Source organism: Harmonia axyridis, chromosome 1 (assembly GCF_914767665.1).
Source record: "Harmonia axyridis chromosome 1, icHarAxyr1.1, whole genome shotgun sequence".
Taxonomy (NCBI): domain Eukaryota; kingdom Metazoa; phylum Arthropoda; class Insecta; order Coleoptera; family Coccinellidae; genus Harmonia; species Harmonia axyridis.
The window spans coordinates 82,585,474-82,599,676 of record NC_059501.1 but is presented as its reverse complement, the minus strand read 5'-3'; the positions used below and the strand labels follow the sequence as shown (position 1 = coordinate 82,599,676).

The 14,203-nt window shown below is 38.7% G+C and overlaps 2 protein-coding genes across 2 annotated transcripts in view; one reads left to right on the top strand and one right to left on the bottom strand.

The window, feature by feature from the left end:
* LOC123684717 (zwei Ig domain protein zig-8-like) overlaps nucleotides 1-14,203 on the bottom strand; it is a 275,727-nt gene that overhangs the window by 104,043 nt on the left and 157,481 nt on the right. The gene's annotated exons all lie outside the window — the stretch shown is intronic.
* LOC123684723 (60S ribosomal protein L18) lies at nucleotides 2,442-3,087 on the top strand. Its single transcript, XM_045624110.1, has one exon. The coding sequence runs from the start codon at nucleotides 2,479-2,481 to the stop codon at nucleotides 3,043-3,045; it is 567 nt and encodes a 188-aa protein (XP_045480066.1). The 5' UTR covers nucleotides 2,442-2,478; the 3' UTR covers nucleotides 3,046-3,087.

Here is a 14,203-nt window from a genome sequence, read left to right as displayed (position 1 = left end):
GGCGAAGAGGAGGGGGGCGGTGAGGTTGTTGTTGTTGCTGGAGAGATGCGCTCTTCGATCTAATCAAGGCTGGTGGGTGTGTTTGTTCCAAGGAAATACTACTGCACGTTGAGGTTTATTGCCTTGGGTGTTTTGGATTTTTAGATTCGCTAAATATTTGCAGACTTGTGTTTTCGATGTATTAGGCTATGTATCTAACGAACGAAGAGGTTTGGAGATATGTGATGATATTAAGTTATAGACAAAATTTGCTTTCTTACATTGAGGAAGAATATGGGTTCTATAGGAAACGCTAGGAGATATACATAATGTCTGCTGGTGGGTAATGCGAGTAACATCTTGAGAATAGGTCATATATTATCCAAAAAATCATTCAAAATTTCAAAATTATCAGATGATTTATTTTTGTAATGAACAATGACAGTGGTGTTTAAAATGCATTATCATTATTATTATTTTAACTGGGGTAGTTGGGGCTCGGTAAGCCTTCCGGGAACTGCAACCATGTAGATCTTTTGTTCTCTACCCTACTCATTCATGGAAACTCAAAGAGGTCGTCAATGGCGTTGATGAAACTGACAACCTCCAAATTATGTTTATACCGACAGTGTCTCGTCAGCAGTCCCACCATCACCCGAAGGTCAGCTCGTGATAGCTTCAAGAGCTTTGTGGCGTACGTAGGTGAAATGTTGAAATAATCACAGGGTGATTTATTGGCTCACCTTAAATCTTTGCCAAATGAAAGGTGATGTGATTTTATTGAAGGCACATTATCGAAACTGTAGGATTTTAACTTCAATGCACTGTATGCATTTGAGATGGTAAAATGTGCCCGTCGGCTATTATATAATAATAACCTTCCTGATTATGTTCACATATTCTCAATGAGATCCTTATCGCATCGATAGAAACTACCTCCATCTTCCTCATATATTTTTTTGTTTTTTCCTATGTTTCTGAACCATACAAGACGATAATTATCAAAACTCCCTTGACCTCCTCTTCAGTATCAAAGAAAGAAAGACCAGATACATAGGGCATGTGATGAGGGGTGCGAAATATGAGCTCCTTAGGTTGATGATAGAAGGAAAGATACAGGGAGAAGATCGGTGGGTAGAAGACAAAATTCTTGGCTGAAGGATTTGAGAAGATGATTTGTGGCAGCTACATCTAGAGTTTTGATTGCCAGATGGATCGCCAACCTTCGTTAGGAGATGGCGTACTAAGAAGATTCAATTCCTTGCTTCATAAAATGAAGGCAAACTAACAATTCCTTCTCTTGCCTGAACTAAACTTCCTTCTGAATAAATTAGAATTCTCTTTCTCCTTAGTAGCATTGACTCTAAGCTACTTAGAGTATCTTTTCATCTTACCAACATCTCCAAAATCTAAGTTTGTTATTTTCTATGACCACAAACATAAATATTTCGTCTTCTCCAGATTTTCCTTCAATACTTCAAAATTGCCGTATTAGTTTCCTCATCACTGTATATTTCCATTCCATATATCATAATTTTAAATCAGTTTGAATAATTTACACATGATATGAATATTCTGTGATCGTCTCAATATAATCAAGAAGGACGATATATGAAAACTTGAAAAGAACATTTCCATAGTTATCACGGTAGAAGCATAGTGATATTTTCTAAAGACGTAATAAAAAAACGATTTTGTAGCCTCAACCTCCACAGCAATAACTTTTTGAATAGTTTCCATTGAATCATTTGTTTGAGAACATCTGGCTGAGTAAGTATTAATTAACAATAAAAAGGCATCAACACGAAGAGTTCATTGAAAAATAATGAGCCAAGGCAATGACCTGGAAATGTTCTAAACGTTGAATCCAAGGAATTCCTACGATTCACAACAACCTTTCACCCTCTAGAGTTGCAACATTTCCTGAATATACATATAACACAAAATGGTATTGCTGAGCGAACTCATCCCTCTCATCCCTGAGGCATAGTTCCTTCGGAAACCTCAACCAACCGGAAACGGAGAATGATATCCCCTGGGTGACCAATCCGGGACTAACCTACTGAATTTTTAAAAGGACATCATTAAGGATAACATTCCAGCTTCAACATATCTATCAGAGTGAAAGGACCATCCAACTTTTTAGGTCAGGCACAGACCCTGGATGATTTTATGGTTGTTAGGATCACACCATAACCGATATTTATTTTCTTGACCGTGTGAGCACAAGGACGTGCAGTGGCGTAGAAACCGAGATGTCCTGACATGGATAAATTTATTATGAAGGAGAAAAATCGATGTTGAATACCTATTTAACGTTGGATGTAGAAGTAATTTTCTAGATTGACGCCAAATGGTATTTGTTGTGTTCCGATAGAAGTTAGTTCCTCATCAATACATAGTGAAGAAATTTACATCACATGGAAATATTTCTAATATATATAAGTTAATATAGATAATATAGATGAAACAAGAAGGTTGGAAACATTTCGGGGCATCATGGGTATAGATATTGAACACAAATACGATCGTAAGGTTCGAAGGACCGAACCTAGATCCCAAGATGTATATTTACGACTTTTGGTGAAACTCTACCGATATCTGGCTAGACGTACAGATGCCAAATTCAACAAAATAATATTGAAGAGGCTTTTTATGAGCAGGATCCATCGTCCCCCAATAAGCATAGCTCGCATTGTAAGATTCATGAAGAAACCTGGTCGTGAAAACCTTACAGCAGTAATTGTTGGTAACGTTACTGATGATTCTCGCATTTGGGAGCTTCCCAAATTGACCATTTGTGCTTTGAAAGTATCTGACAAAGTTCGTGCCAGAATTGTGAAAGCAGGTGGTGAAGTTATTACTTTCGATCAACTTGCTCTGAGATCTCCACTTGGACAAAAGACAGTCTTAATGCAAGGGCGTAGAAACGCTAGAGAATCTGTGAAACACTTCGGCCCAGCTCCAGGTGTTCCCCACTCTCACACTAAGCCATTCGTAAGGTCAAAGGGACCCAAGTTTGAACGTGCTAGAGGACGTAGGAAGTCTTGTGGTTATAAGAAATAAGCATTTTATTTTGCTATGACAATATAACATTCAAGTAAAAAATTTCAACCCCCATGTTTCTGGGAAAGAGTGCAGTGACTATTGTATTATATGTTTTTTCTTAGTTGTTTTCAATCCCCTAAATATCAAATTGTCTCCCACTATGATTTGATGCAAAATAACATCAAAGAAACATGTAGTGTTTCGTCGGTGATATGTTTCGAACATTCCAAAATAGGCAAATGTAGATCACAAATTGAAAATTTACTTTTCAAATGAAACTACATTTTCAAGAAGGCGAAAAAAAAACTGTTTCTAAATATATAGTTCACTATTTTTCTTGTGAACGGTTTAATATAATCTGAAGGAGCCTTTTTCCACTCATTAAACTTAATAAATTGAATGAAAATTATCAATGAATAGTAGGAGACACAAAGAATTACCATATGAACTAGAAAATAAAATGAAAGAATACAATTTTCAATTCCAATGGCATCAGATGATTGTCCTCAGGGCACTATAGGCTATTTATGATATATAGGTAAGGTCAGTGTTGAGTCTTTTAATAATGTATAAATCTCCACAGTGCGGTTAGCAATTCTTTGGGGCACTTGAGAGGGTGGCAATATTTGTTCTGCTAACGGGTGTTTTTTTCGAGGTATATAACTTTAAGTTGGCATTACTGTTCAAGATGACGACCGATTCAACAGCTGTTAAGTGATTTATTGTCAGTTTGGTTTGGCAATTCATCATGAATAGACTCACGCCTGAAAAACGCTTGCAAATAGTGCAATTTTATTTCGAAAATAATGGTTCTCTGCGGAATACGTATTGCGCACTACGTCCATTTTATTTTGTTTAGCGATGAAGCGCACTTCTGGTTGAATGGCTACGTCAACAAACAAAACTGCCGCATTTGGAGTGAAGCTAAGCAAGTGTATGTCGAAACACCGTTACATCCAGAAAAACTGACTGTTTGGTGCGCTTTATGGGCTGGTGGAATCATTGGTCCGTACTTCTTCAGAAACGATGATGGCCAGAACGTTACAGTCAATGGTGATCGGTATAGAGCGATGATTACTAACTTTTTCATTCCTGAATTGAACTATCATGTCCAGGAGCTGTGGTTCCAACAAGATGGCGCAACATGTCACACAGCTCGTGCCACAATCGATTTATTGATTGAAACGTTTGGTGACCGCCTAATTTTTAATTTTGGATCTGTGAATTGGCCTCCAAGATCTTGTGATTTAAAACCGCAACTCTCTTTGTGGGGCTATGTAGAGTCATTGGTCTATGCAGATAAGCCACAAACCCTTGACCTTTTGGAAGACAACATTCGCCGTGTTATTGCCGATATACGGCCACAAATGTTGGAAAAAGTCATCGAAAATTGGACGTCCAGATTGGACTACATCCGAGCCAGCCGTGGCGGTTATATGCCAGAAATCATATTCAAAATGTAATGCCACAAGATTATCTTGCGGATAAAAAAAATTCATGTGAATCCAAGAATCCATCGTTTTTTTTATTGCAATTTGAAGTTCTATAGCTCTAAAAAAAACACCCTTTACAAGACGCATAAATTCCCTCTACGCCACTGAGGTCATGCTGAATTTTTAAAAGGGTACCATTAAGATAACATTCCAGCTAGCTACAACATATCTATTACAGGGGAAGGACCATCCAAGTTTATAGGTCACGCAGTCCCTGGACGATTTTATGGTTCTTAGGCTCAACACCATAACCGATATTTATTCCATTTTCAGCATGGGGTCATTCGAGCATGAGGTCATTCAAACAATCGTTCACTTTGCGTTCCTTCACTTGCCGTGGACACGGAACTTCGTAATAAAAAAATAATCATCGGGTTATGGCATGCCTTTACGTGATGTGTATCCAGAGCGGCAGTTATATGTTTAGAGCGATATTGAGAGACTTTGGAGCTGTGCCTTGAATAGCATCAATAACGAAGTTTGGAAAACGATGATTGATCCACTCAGTTTTCATCAGGTTCTTCTCTGCTGTATAACTGATGGTTTTGTATTCGGCTGAGGAATGTTGTGATGCTGAAATTAAAGCAGAAAATAAGAGATTTTAATGAGGTTCCTGGAGTCATAAAACTATGTCATATTGACATCAGAGTCCCGTAATACCATAAAGCAACTAGCTAGTGGCAAATTAAAGCAGAAAATAAGAGCTTGGGTTCTGAATTTGTAGATACATTTTCCGCGAAATCTTTAGGAGTTTATTTCTTTATGATTCAATGTGCAACTTCTTTTCTGTTATCAGACAAAAACTAAATTTTTTTCGGTGAGAATAGATTGTTATAAATTTGAATCTTGGCTGAGAGAAGAACATAGAAGGATCTCTAGATCTCTGGAAAGTGAACCATCTACCTTTGCAAACCGAGACTAGCTGTCTATTCTTGCGCCCAAGAGTATCATAAATTAAATCTCAAAGAAACGCGTATTTATATCATTACGGACAGCCAGATATTCCTGAGATTCCTTGAGTCATAAAGCTATGTCCTATTGACATCCAGATCTCGTAATACCATAAAGCAACTAGCTAGTGGCAATTAAGTACCTCTTGTATGGGAACCGGGGCATTGTGGTATTTGAAGGAAATTGAAAAGTCGACGCACTTATGAAGGGGGCATCAAGGTTAACACCTATTGGTTCTGAGCCCTTTTGTGAGTTTGGAAAGTACCAATACAAGGCAGCGGTCCAAAAATGGGACAATAGAAGAACTCTCTGGAGGAATATTTCAGATTTTGCTCAGGCGAAGAAACTTCACCGACTTATTCCAGAAAGCTCTTGAATCTACCACGAGCTGAGCTTCGGGTGAATATGACGGCTGACAGGACTTTGTTGGTGCAAATACCTGTTGTACCGCATGGGTAAGTAGGCAGATGAGATCTGCGGGCTATGTGGAAAGTAGGTAGAAACAGCGGAACACGTAGCGTGCAAATTTCCGGGACTGACAGTCCTAAGAACCACTCACAAGGGAGAATCAGTTCTGGGAACTCACGAAGTGATGGCCAAGGCTCCTAAGAATGTCGTCGGTTTCGCTAACAGTGTTGACGGCCTCCCTGGGTTTGTATGAATAGGTAGGATTAGTAACAAAAGATCAATTTCGTCGCAGTTTCCGGAAATCAAACAGAGCCATAACGACCTTGATTCAGTGAAATAATAATAATTACATGAACTCAGTCGTTAAGCTATATCATAAAAACCATCTGGAAACATGCTAACGTCGAAAGTTAGTAGATACAGACTGATTTCGCTCATTTTAGATCTAACCAGTTTCGCAAACCCAAACATCGCTGACCAACAAAATGAAAACTGTACCAACAGTTACATTAACGTTATGTTATATTTCATCTTTGTTGGCATCAACGCTTTGAAAAGCCACCATTAATAATTCGGCCATCATGCAAAATCAGAAAAAATCCGAAAGAGGTAAACTTTCATGGACCTTACATATACAACCGACTTAAAATGTCTCCAGAGGAGAAAATTCTGAGTCTTGAGAGCGTAGTTGATATTCAATTGGCTCTCTTCAACTCTGTGCATTTTTCTTTGGCCATTGCTCACATCTTGACTTTTTTTTTTATTTATCGTAAGTACTAACAAAAAAGTGTAAGGCATTTTTGAGGAAGCAATCAAATTTCCTTGAAAATGAGGTATCAGCTCGCAGGGTTGATACAATCTAAATGAAACCGACCGTATTTAATGTTCCCCTCGAATTAGAGTTCACCCCTTTCTGCTTTTTTTCAATCTGCATGGAGGCAGTGGTTCCTTTTCAAATTGGCACACTAATTTGCCTTCAAGCATTCCAATATCCCCTGAATCGAAAGCTACCCAACTCGAAACACACTGTGATGGCTAAAATTAATCCCATTAAGACTGATCCCGACCGTTATTGGATAAACCCTTGAAAATCTTGTACACCATCCGACCGAAACAAGAAGAATCCGACTCCGAGCAATATCATATACATTCCATAGTTCCATATTAATCTCGACGGAATGAATTCCGGCAGGATTTATATCCCAATTTATTCCCCCCGACCCTTGAACGTACAAGGGAACGAATAACATGGACTCACATTTATGAGATTTTCATTTCAAGCAGGACGATCCTAATCTGATTTTCTGAATTATGCTGCTGAAGGTTAATAAGTCGTGCAGGAATTAAATACGCGGAAAGTCCGGGTACGTGCGTCCTGCCGCCGGTTTTCTAATTTGCATTTTGCGTCCGGCAGGAAGAGTTGCCGAGGGTGGGGGCATGAAGGACTTGGAGCGGAAGTAAAACATATCTTTCGTTTTTGAGTGAAACCACAATTTCCAGAAATATTGAACTGTTACTAAGCAAACAGTTAACGTTAACAAAAAAATTCCTGTGGAAGTCAAAGTGATGGTGAAATGAAAGAGAATGTAAACCTTATAAAGAGGATTAGGACTAGTAATGGGTAGCGACCAGAGATCGAATGGAATAGTTGATCTGGATGTTCAAGTTTTGTATGTCACTTAGTATATTTCTCGTCGTACTTAAGATTTATAATATGAAGAAAAACTAACGCTGTAACGGAGAACGGCTGAAGGTAAATAAACCAAACATCGGACTGACAAGAGTCTGGGACAGTAGTTAACCACAACAAAGCATGCCTCCATCGGAAGTTGATATCGATAGTCCAGTTTCACCCCTTTTAGAACACATCAGTACCACAATGACAACCAAGTGAAAATAGAAGAAATTTAAAGCATTAATATTATAAGTGTCAATGCGCAACATGGCGTTCGAAACTAAAACTATCCCCCTGCGGTAACTAAAGGAGCATGAATCTGTATGCCTTCTACTCTTCTTTTATTATCTACGCATAATATGTCATTTTTCCAATTTTTGATTCAAATAAACTAACCGACAAAGAAACTGCAACACTCGGAAAGTGGTGTTTAAATTTTAATTGTTTTTTGATGAAACAAAGATAATATAGCAAGAAGAAAATGATTGAATTCGAAAAAAAAAATCGTCAAGGTTCTTTTATGTGAACAATTTTTGTAACTTAAATATTGTAGTCGTTTTCAGCAAGTTTTTCAAATTTTACAACAAACCAGCTGTTCGAAGAGATCCAAAGTCGATGTTAAGTTGTTAAAATGCTTAGAGCACGTTACGCGGAATTTATCGCCAGCTAACTGACTTTGAAAGAGGTCAAATTATTGGTCTACGGGAGGCGGGGTTGTCATTTCGAGAAATCGCTAACCGTGCCAACAGAAATCCAACTACTGTTATGAGATGTTGCCTACACTGGTTTGATAATGCCCAAAATTGAAGAAGAGTAGGCACCGGACGTTGAAGGGGCACAGATAAAGTTCAAAATCGACGTCTAAGACCTATGGCCATTAGAGACCGATATGCAACAACTCGATCTTAGGTTGATGAGTGGTTAGGAGAACAAAACTATCATGTAACTGTCCGAACGGTTTACTGCCGGATAACGTCTTTGGACCGCAACATTATCAACCCCATCTTTTGTCTGACGGTTGAGCATCACCGGCAACGATTACAATGGTGCAGAGAACGTCAACATTGGAATGTGAAAGGGCTTTAGTTCGTCTTTTCTGATGAATCTCGATTATCCTTGGATGCACATGATGACCGAAGAAGAACTAGACGACGTCGGGGAGAAAGACGTGAACCTCAGTTTGATGTTGAGCGTCATGTACACACGACAGTGGGCGTTATGATATGGTGTGCTATAGCACATGCAAGTATGTCACCTTTAGTCTTAATTTGAGGTAGCATAACAGCATTGTGTTACCTTCAAGAAATATTGGTGCCATATATTCTCTCTTACCTTAACCGGCTCGAGAATTCCATATTTCGCCAGACTTCATGTTGCCAGAGTTAGTTTGAACTTTTTCGATGCGACCCATGTGAATATTTTGCCATGGCCGCCCGTATCCTCCGATCTTTTGTCAGTTAGTATAGTCATTCCCAAAGCTATTTTGAGTTTGAGAAATATTCGAATCGAACAAACTTGTCAGTCTCATCGTCTTGTCTGTTTTATTAATGTAAAAGGAGCGTCGCCAAGGAAGTTTCTTCACTAGAAATGAAAGGAAGGAAATAGTCAATGAAATATTTAGTGTTAGGCTTAAAAGTAGCTAGCTGATTCTCAAGAATAAGCAGGTGAAAATCTTTGACTTAACTCATCACATTAAAATCCTGAATACTAAGAATCCTCATCCAATTCTACTGAATCTTAGAAAACGTCTACTCAACATAAACACATCTTCCTACACCCGGCAGCATGTGTTAATATCAAGTAATCCACTTCCTCAAGTAGTAAGCGATTACTCCTCCGGCATTGTATAAAACCGAAGGAAACCATAATTAATTTCATACTTAAAACCCTAGCCGGCACACATAAGGCACATTTCACGGTTTCACCGACGCATATATTTCGTTTCGCTACCTTTCATCATGCGAAACGTGCAACCCCAAAATTGCAGAACGCTGTCTAATTATTCAGCAGAGTTGTTCGGGGTGGTAATGAGTTAAGTTTCTCATTAAAGGGAGTATATTTAACGGGAACACAATTGTTATCGGTAAATACAGTAAATACAGGCGGCACTAGGTGGAATGATAGAATTTTCACCGCGTTATTGCGGTTGCGTCTTGAAAGGTGGTTTCAGCTGTAATTATATGGCGCTAGGTTCCTGTCGCACATTCCAGGTTGCAAAATACCACGAATTTCACACTTTGGTGATTGCCAAATCAGTTAAAAAAGCAATTGACGAAATGATATAACCACGAATCACGGTAGTTTATGGAAAAAGTTCCTAGGTGAGTACTGATGCTTATGATATAGGTTATGTAGATTCAAGGGGGATTTCATTGCAACGCTATATATGGTCTATTTTGGCCCTCATCAGAGCAGTTCTTGCCTTTGGTCGTCGTAGTCTACAGCTTGTTCCTCAATCCCAAATTTGTAATGAACTTCAAGATCTGGAATGGTTTCAAGCAGGTTACCTCCTAAAAATTATGTTTCCACCTTTTTTCACCTTTTCTTTAAGTTTTTTGCTCAACTTCATATATTGTACCTAAGAGTATAATCTTTTTCAGAATCTTTGGTTTGATAATGGCGAATACGCCGAAACATGTAACCGGATGATTTAATATACAAGGTTCCAACAACAGAAGTGTTTTATAGACTTTTCCTTCAATTTTATACTCAACACTTCAAAATGGGATTTCATGAGATTAAATTTACCTCCTCACTTCTACAAGTATCAGGAGTTTCTAACTCTTCACCACACAATCTGCATTCTTCGTTTTCTGCTAGACTCATTCTCATGACATGCTCCATGAAAAGGCAATGCCCTATAAGGGATCCAGTGAGGAGGTGTATCATATTTCGCTGAGATCCAGTTTCTTCTTAGATCTCACAGTATCAAATTTTTGAAGAGACTTTTTGGAATGATTCAACCCAGGAAGAGTGTTTCTCTTTCGGTTTTTTTATGAAACAATTCATTGAAGGTACATGTATTTATACCACAGAAAGGTTCTGGGGTATTGAAAAGAGTTTGTGCTCCTTTTCAGGCAAGTTTGCCTTTTACTTCTTGAGTGACCGGGAGCCCAGACTAAATAGACCTTGTTCTTTTTGCCTATTTCGTTGAGGTGCCTTCGGCACACCAACACCATCTTAGAATTGATATGTGAGCACAGTGCTTTGATTGCAGCCGGTCAAAATATATCACTAAATCACATTTACGATAGTTTCTCACTAGGTTAATTTCAATACATCTTTCTATTGCAAGTATCTCTGCCTGAAAGACACTTAGACAGTGGCCCTACGATAGTTCACATTTGGTGCCAGACCGAGAATACTCCAGCGCCAGTACCTGGCGTGGTTTTAGTACCAATTGTGTACCATTTGATGATTTTCCTTTTAACCTAAAATCAGTTATCTCGATGCTAATTTTCTTTATCATCTCGCTACTGGAAAGGTCTGCTGATGGCATGTAATTATTAAAAGACGACAAGGCTGCCTGATTTCAAAATAAGTAATGGAAAAGAATATACTTTATAACTCCAATACTATAAGTTTTGGTAACTTGCGGTAAGAAAATATTGTAGTCAGTTCAGTATCAGCGTAGCATTATATTTTCAATTTCACGCAAATGTGGAAAACACTGTTAATATTGTTTCCTTGATGTTCGGCTTATACGTTCATATTTCGTTTTCTCAATTCAGGAGGACCAAAGCAGTATAGCTACTAATTTTTGCAGCAAATTCGATTTGAAAATCATTTGTCGTTTCCGAGAAAATATCTGAACGGTTGACAATCCATCTCGATTTACTTTTTTCAATAAAATGTCACAAAATATTGATTCAAAAAAAGTTTCAACTAGTTCTGTACATTCTCTTTGAAATTGATCGATTTGTATCCACATCATGAGGCAGAAAAATGTTCAAAGTTTTTCCTCAAAATTCGATGAATATTCAGATCAAAAGTTAAAGCACCCTGTATCGACAGCTCGTTTATTCTGCATAACACGCGAAATTTTTGGACAAAGTTAATGATGCACAGTATCCATCAATGGAGAATTTTCTTCCATTCGCCCATAAAGCAAATAAGCTCAATTCATAAAACCCAATCAGTGTTTTTCATTCCGAAAGCACGAACGTTCTGGCCAGATTTGAATATTTCGCTTTAATCCTCAGCTCTTAATGATGAAACCAATTCGAGCAGACTCAAAAATTGGCTTTTCGCAGAAGCCGTATATACGAAATAACCAAATTCACCGTATTCGAAAAATTCTAATTTTTGTGAATGGCTTCATTAAATCCTCATTCAACTGTATTGAATTGCGTCAGTGGAATAACAGATCTGATTTTTTTTCAGTGGAGTTCTCATGAACAATAATAATTGAGGGCTGCTCACTATAACTATAAAATATTAACATCCCGTAGTTCTCCACAAAACGTAGGTATACTTTTTTCTTTGAACAAATCATTTCCTGAAATTTGAAATAGTTTTCTTCCTAGCAGGAACGCAAAGTGCTACTTTTCCGCATGCCAATACAGTTAGACGATCCACTTAGCGCAAGTGCAAACTATTTACCGACTGACATAAAGAACAGATTTCATTCACTAAATGTCATCAACTACTATAATACTATTGAAATATTATAAAGAATAATTTGGGAGTAACAGATAAGGTCCAGATAGCTTATATCAACAATGGGAATTCTACTGTTCATAAACGTTCACCTTATATTTGTGACAGAGAACCTATTGTGTGGCAGATTGTACAACCATATGGTTTTGTAGGATTTACATAGTTTATTCAACTCGGAAATAATAGATAAGTAACTCATTTCAGCTATTTTGGTTGGGTATTCATAGAAACTGTAGTATTATTATTATTTATCATTTGAACTGGGGTCGTTTCGGTTCGGTAAGCCTTCCGGGAACTGCGGCCATGCAGATCTTCTGTTCTTTACCCTACTCATTCAAAGAAACCAAGGGAGGTCGTCAATGACGCAAATGAAATTGACAACCTCCTTAGGGGCCTTGGCCGTTAACTCTCTGGTATCCAGGACCGGCTTACACATGTGAATGGTTCTTAGGCCAGCCAGCTCCGGACACTTGCATACCAAGTGTTCGGCTGTTTCTGCTTCCGATCCACAGAGCCTGCAAATCTCGTCTGCTGACTTTTCCATACGGTACAAATGATGTTTGTACCGACAGTGCCCCGTCAGCAGTTCCACCATCACCCGAAGCTCGGCTCGCGACAGCCTCAGGAGCTTTTCGGCGTAGGTAGGTGAAATCTTCACGAATTTCTTTGCCTGAACAAGTCTAGGAGTGTTAGTCCAGTGGATTGTTTTGCTGTACAACTCCCATAGCTGGACCGCAGCTTTATATTGGTCTTTTCCTACACCATAGAAAGGCTCAGGTCCAGCAGGTGTTAACTTTGATGCACTTTTTGCAAGTTCATCAGCTCTTTCATTTCCTTCAACCCCACAGTGCCCTGGTACCCATAGTAGAGTCACCTTATTTCATCTGGCCAGTTGCTTTAGGGTGTTACGGCACTCCCAAGTCAGCAGAGACCCCTGGCAACATGATTCCAGGAATCTCAGCGTAGTTTGGCTGACCGTGGTGATGTAGATATGCGCCCCCTTGAGATTCATTTTGAGACACTCCTGGGCGCATACATAAACAGCCATTACCTCGGTCTGTAGAATCGAGGGCTCACTTCCCTGGGCTTTAGAGATCCTCAGTTTAGGTCCATATATTCCAATGCCGGTGCCCTTCTCTGTTTTTCATCAATCTGTGAACCAGAACAGACCCTAACAAAATTTTATAATCTACGACCATTCCAGATTTCTTCGCATATCCGCACCGATCTGCGAACATAACAACTCCATAAACAACTAAACCCACAAAGAAAAAACCTCACAATACGACATACAAACAGTGTTTTTCCGTGAGCACCCATCCTCACGAAAAAAATAACTAACCGAAAAACTAGAACGGGCATTTATCCGTGGAATAAATTTTATTATGCCTAGTTCTGAACCCCACAATGCTTCATTGACGTAGACATTAGTCGCTACCATTGTCGGTCGATGAATGTCCCCCCATTCGTGGCGTGAATGCCGACAATTCCTCATTCTATTCTTTCTTCGCTTTCGGGAAACCCGGCCGCCACCATTAGTTTTTGATTTATGAAGAAATATCGGAATGCTGGACTTTCCCATTATGATATCTACGCTCTGAATTATGTTGCGAGGGGGTTTTAATGTGGGAAATCGACGGACGCTTGTCCGAATGGCGCGCTTATCTGATGATGGGGTCCGTACGAAGCCAACTGGTCGGTTTCACAGTCATTGTTCAGTTGATTGCAGTCAGGTTGTATTTGGTGAAATCGGACAGAAATGAACAGGGGGCAGTCTGAACAGATAAGCATAATCTGACTCACTTTAAGTTTTGAAGTTTCACTTTCATATGAGGAGTTTCAGATAAAATATATTAATATGATTTACAGTACAATGTGAACATGAAATACAAAAAATAACAAAAGATAGCATTGAAACAAAAAATGAAAAACAAAAATTTCACATGATCTAGGATACATTCCGTGAAAAATAATGAATTGCCGACTTGAC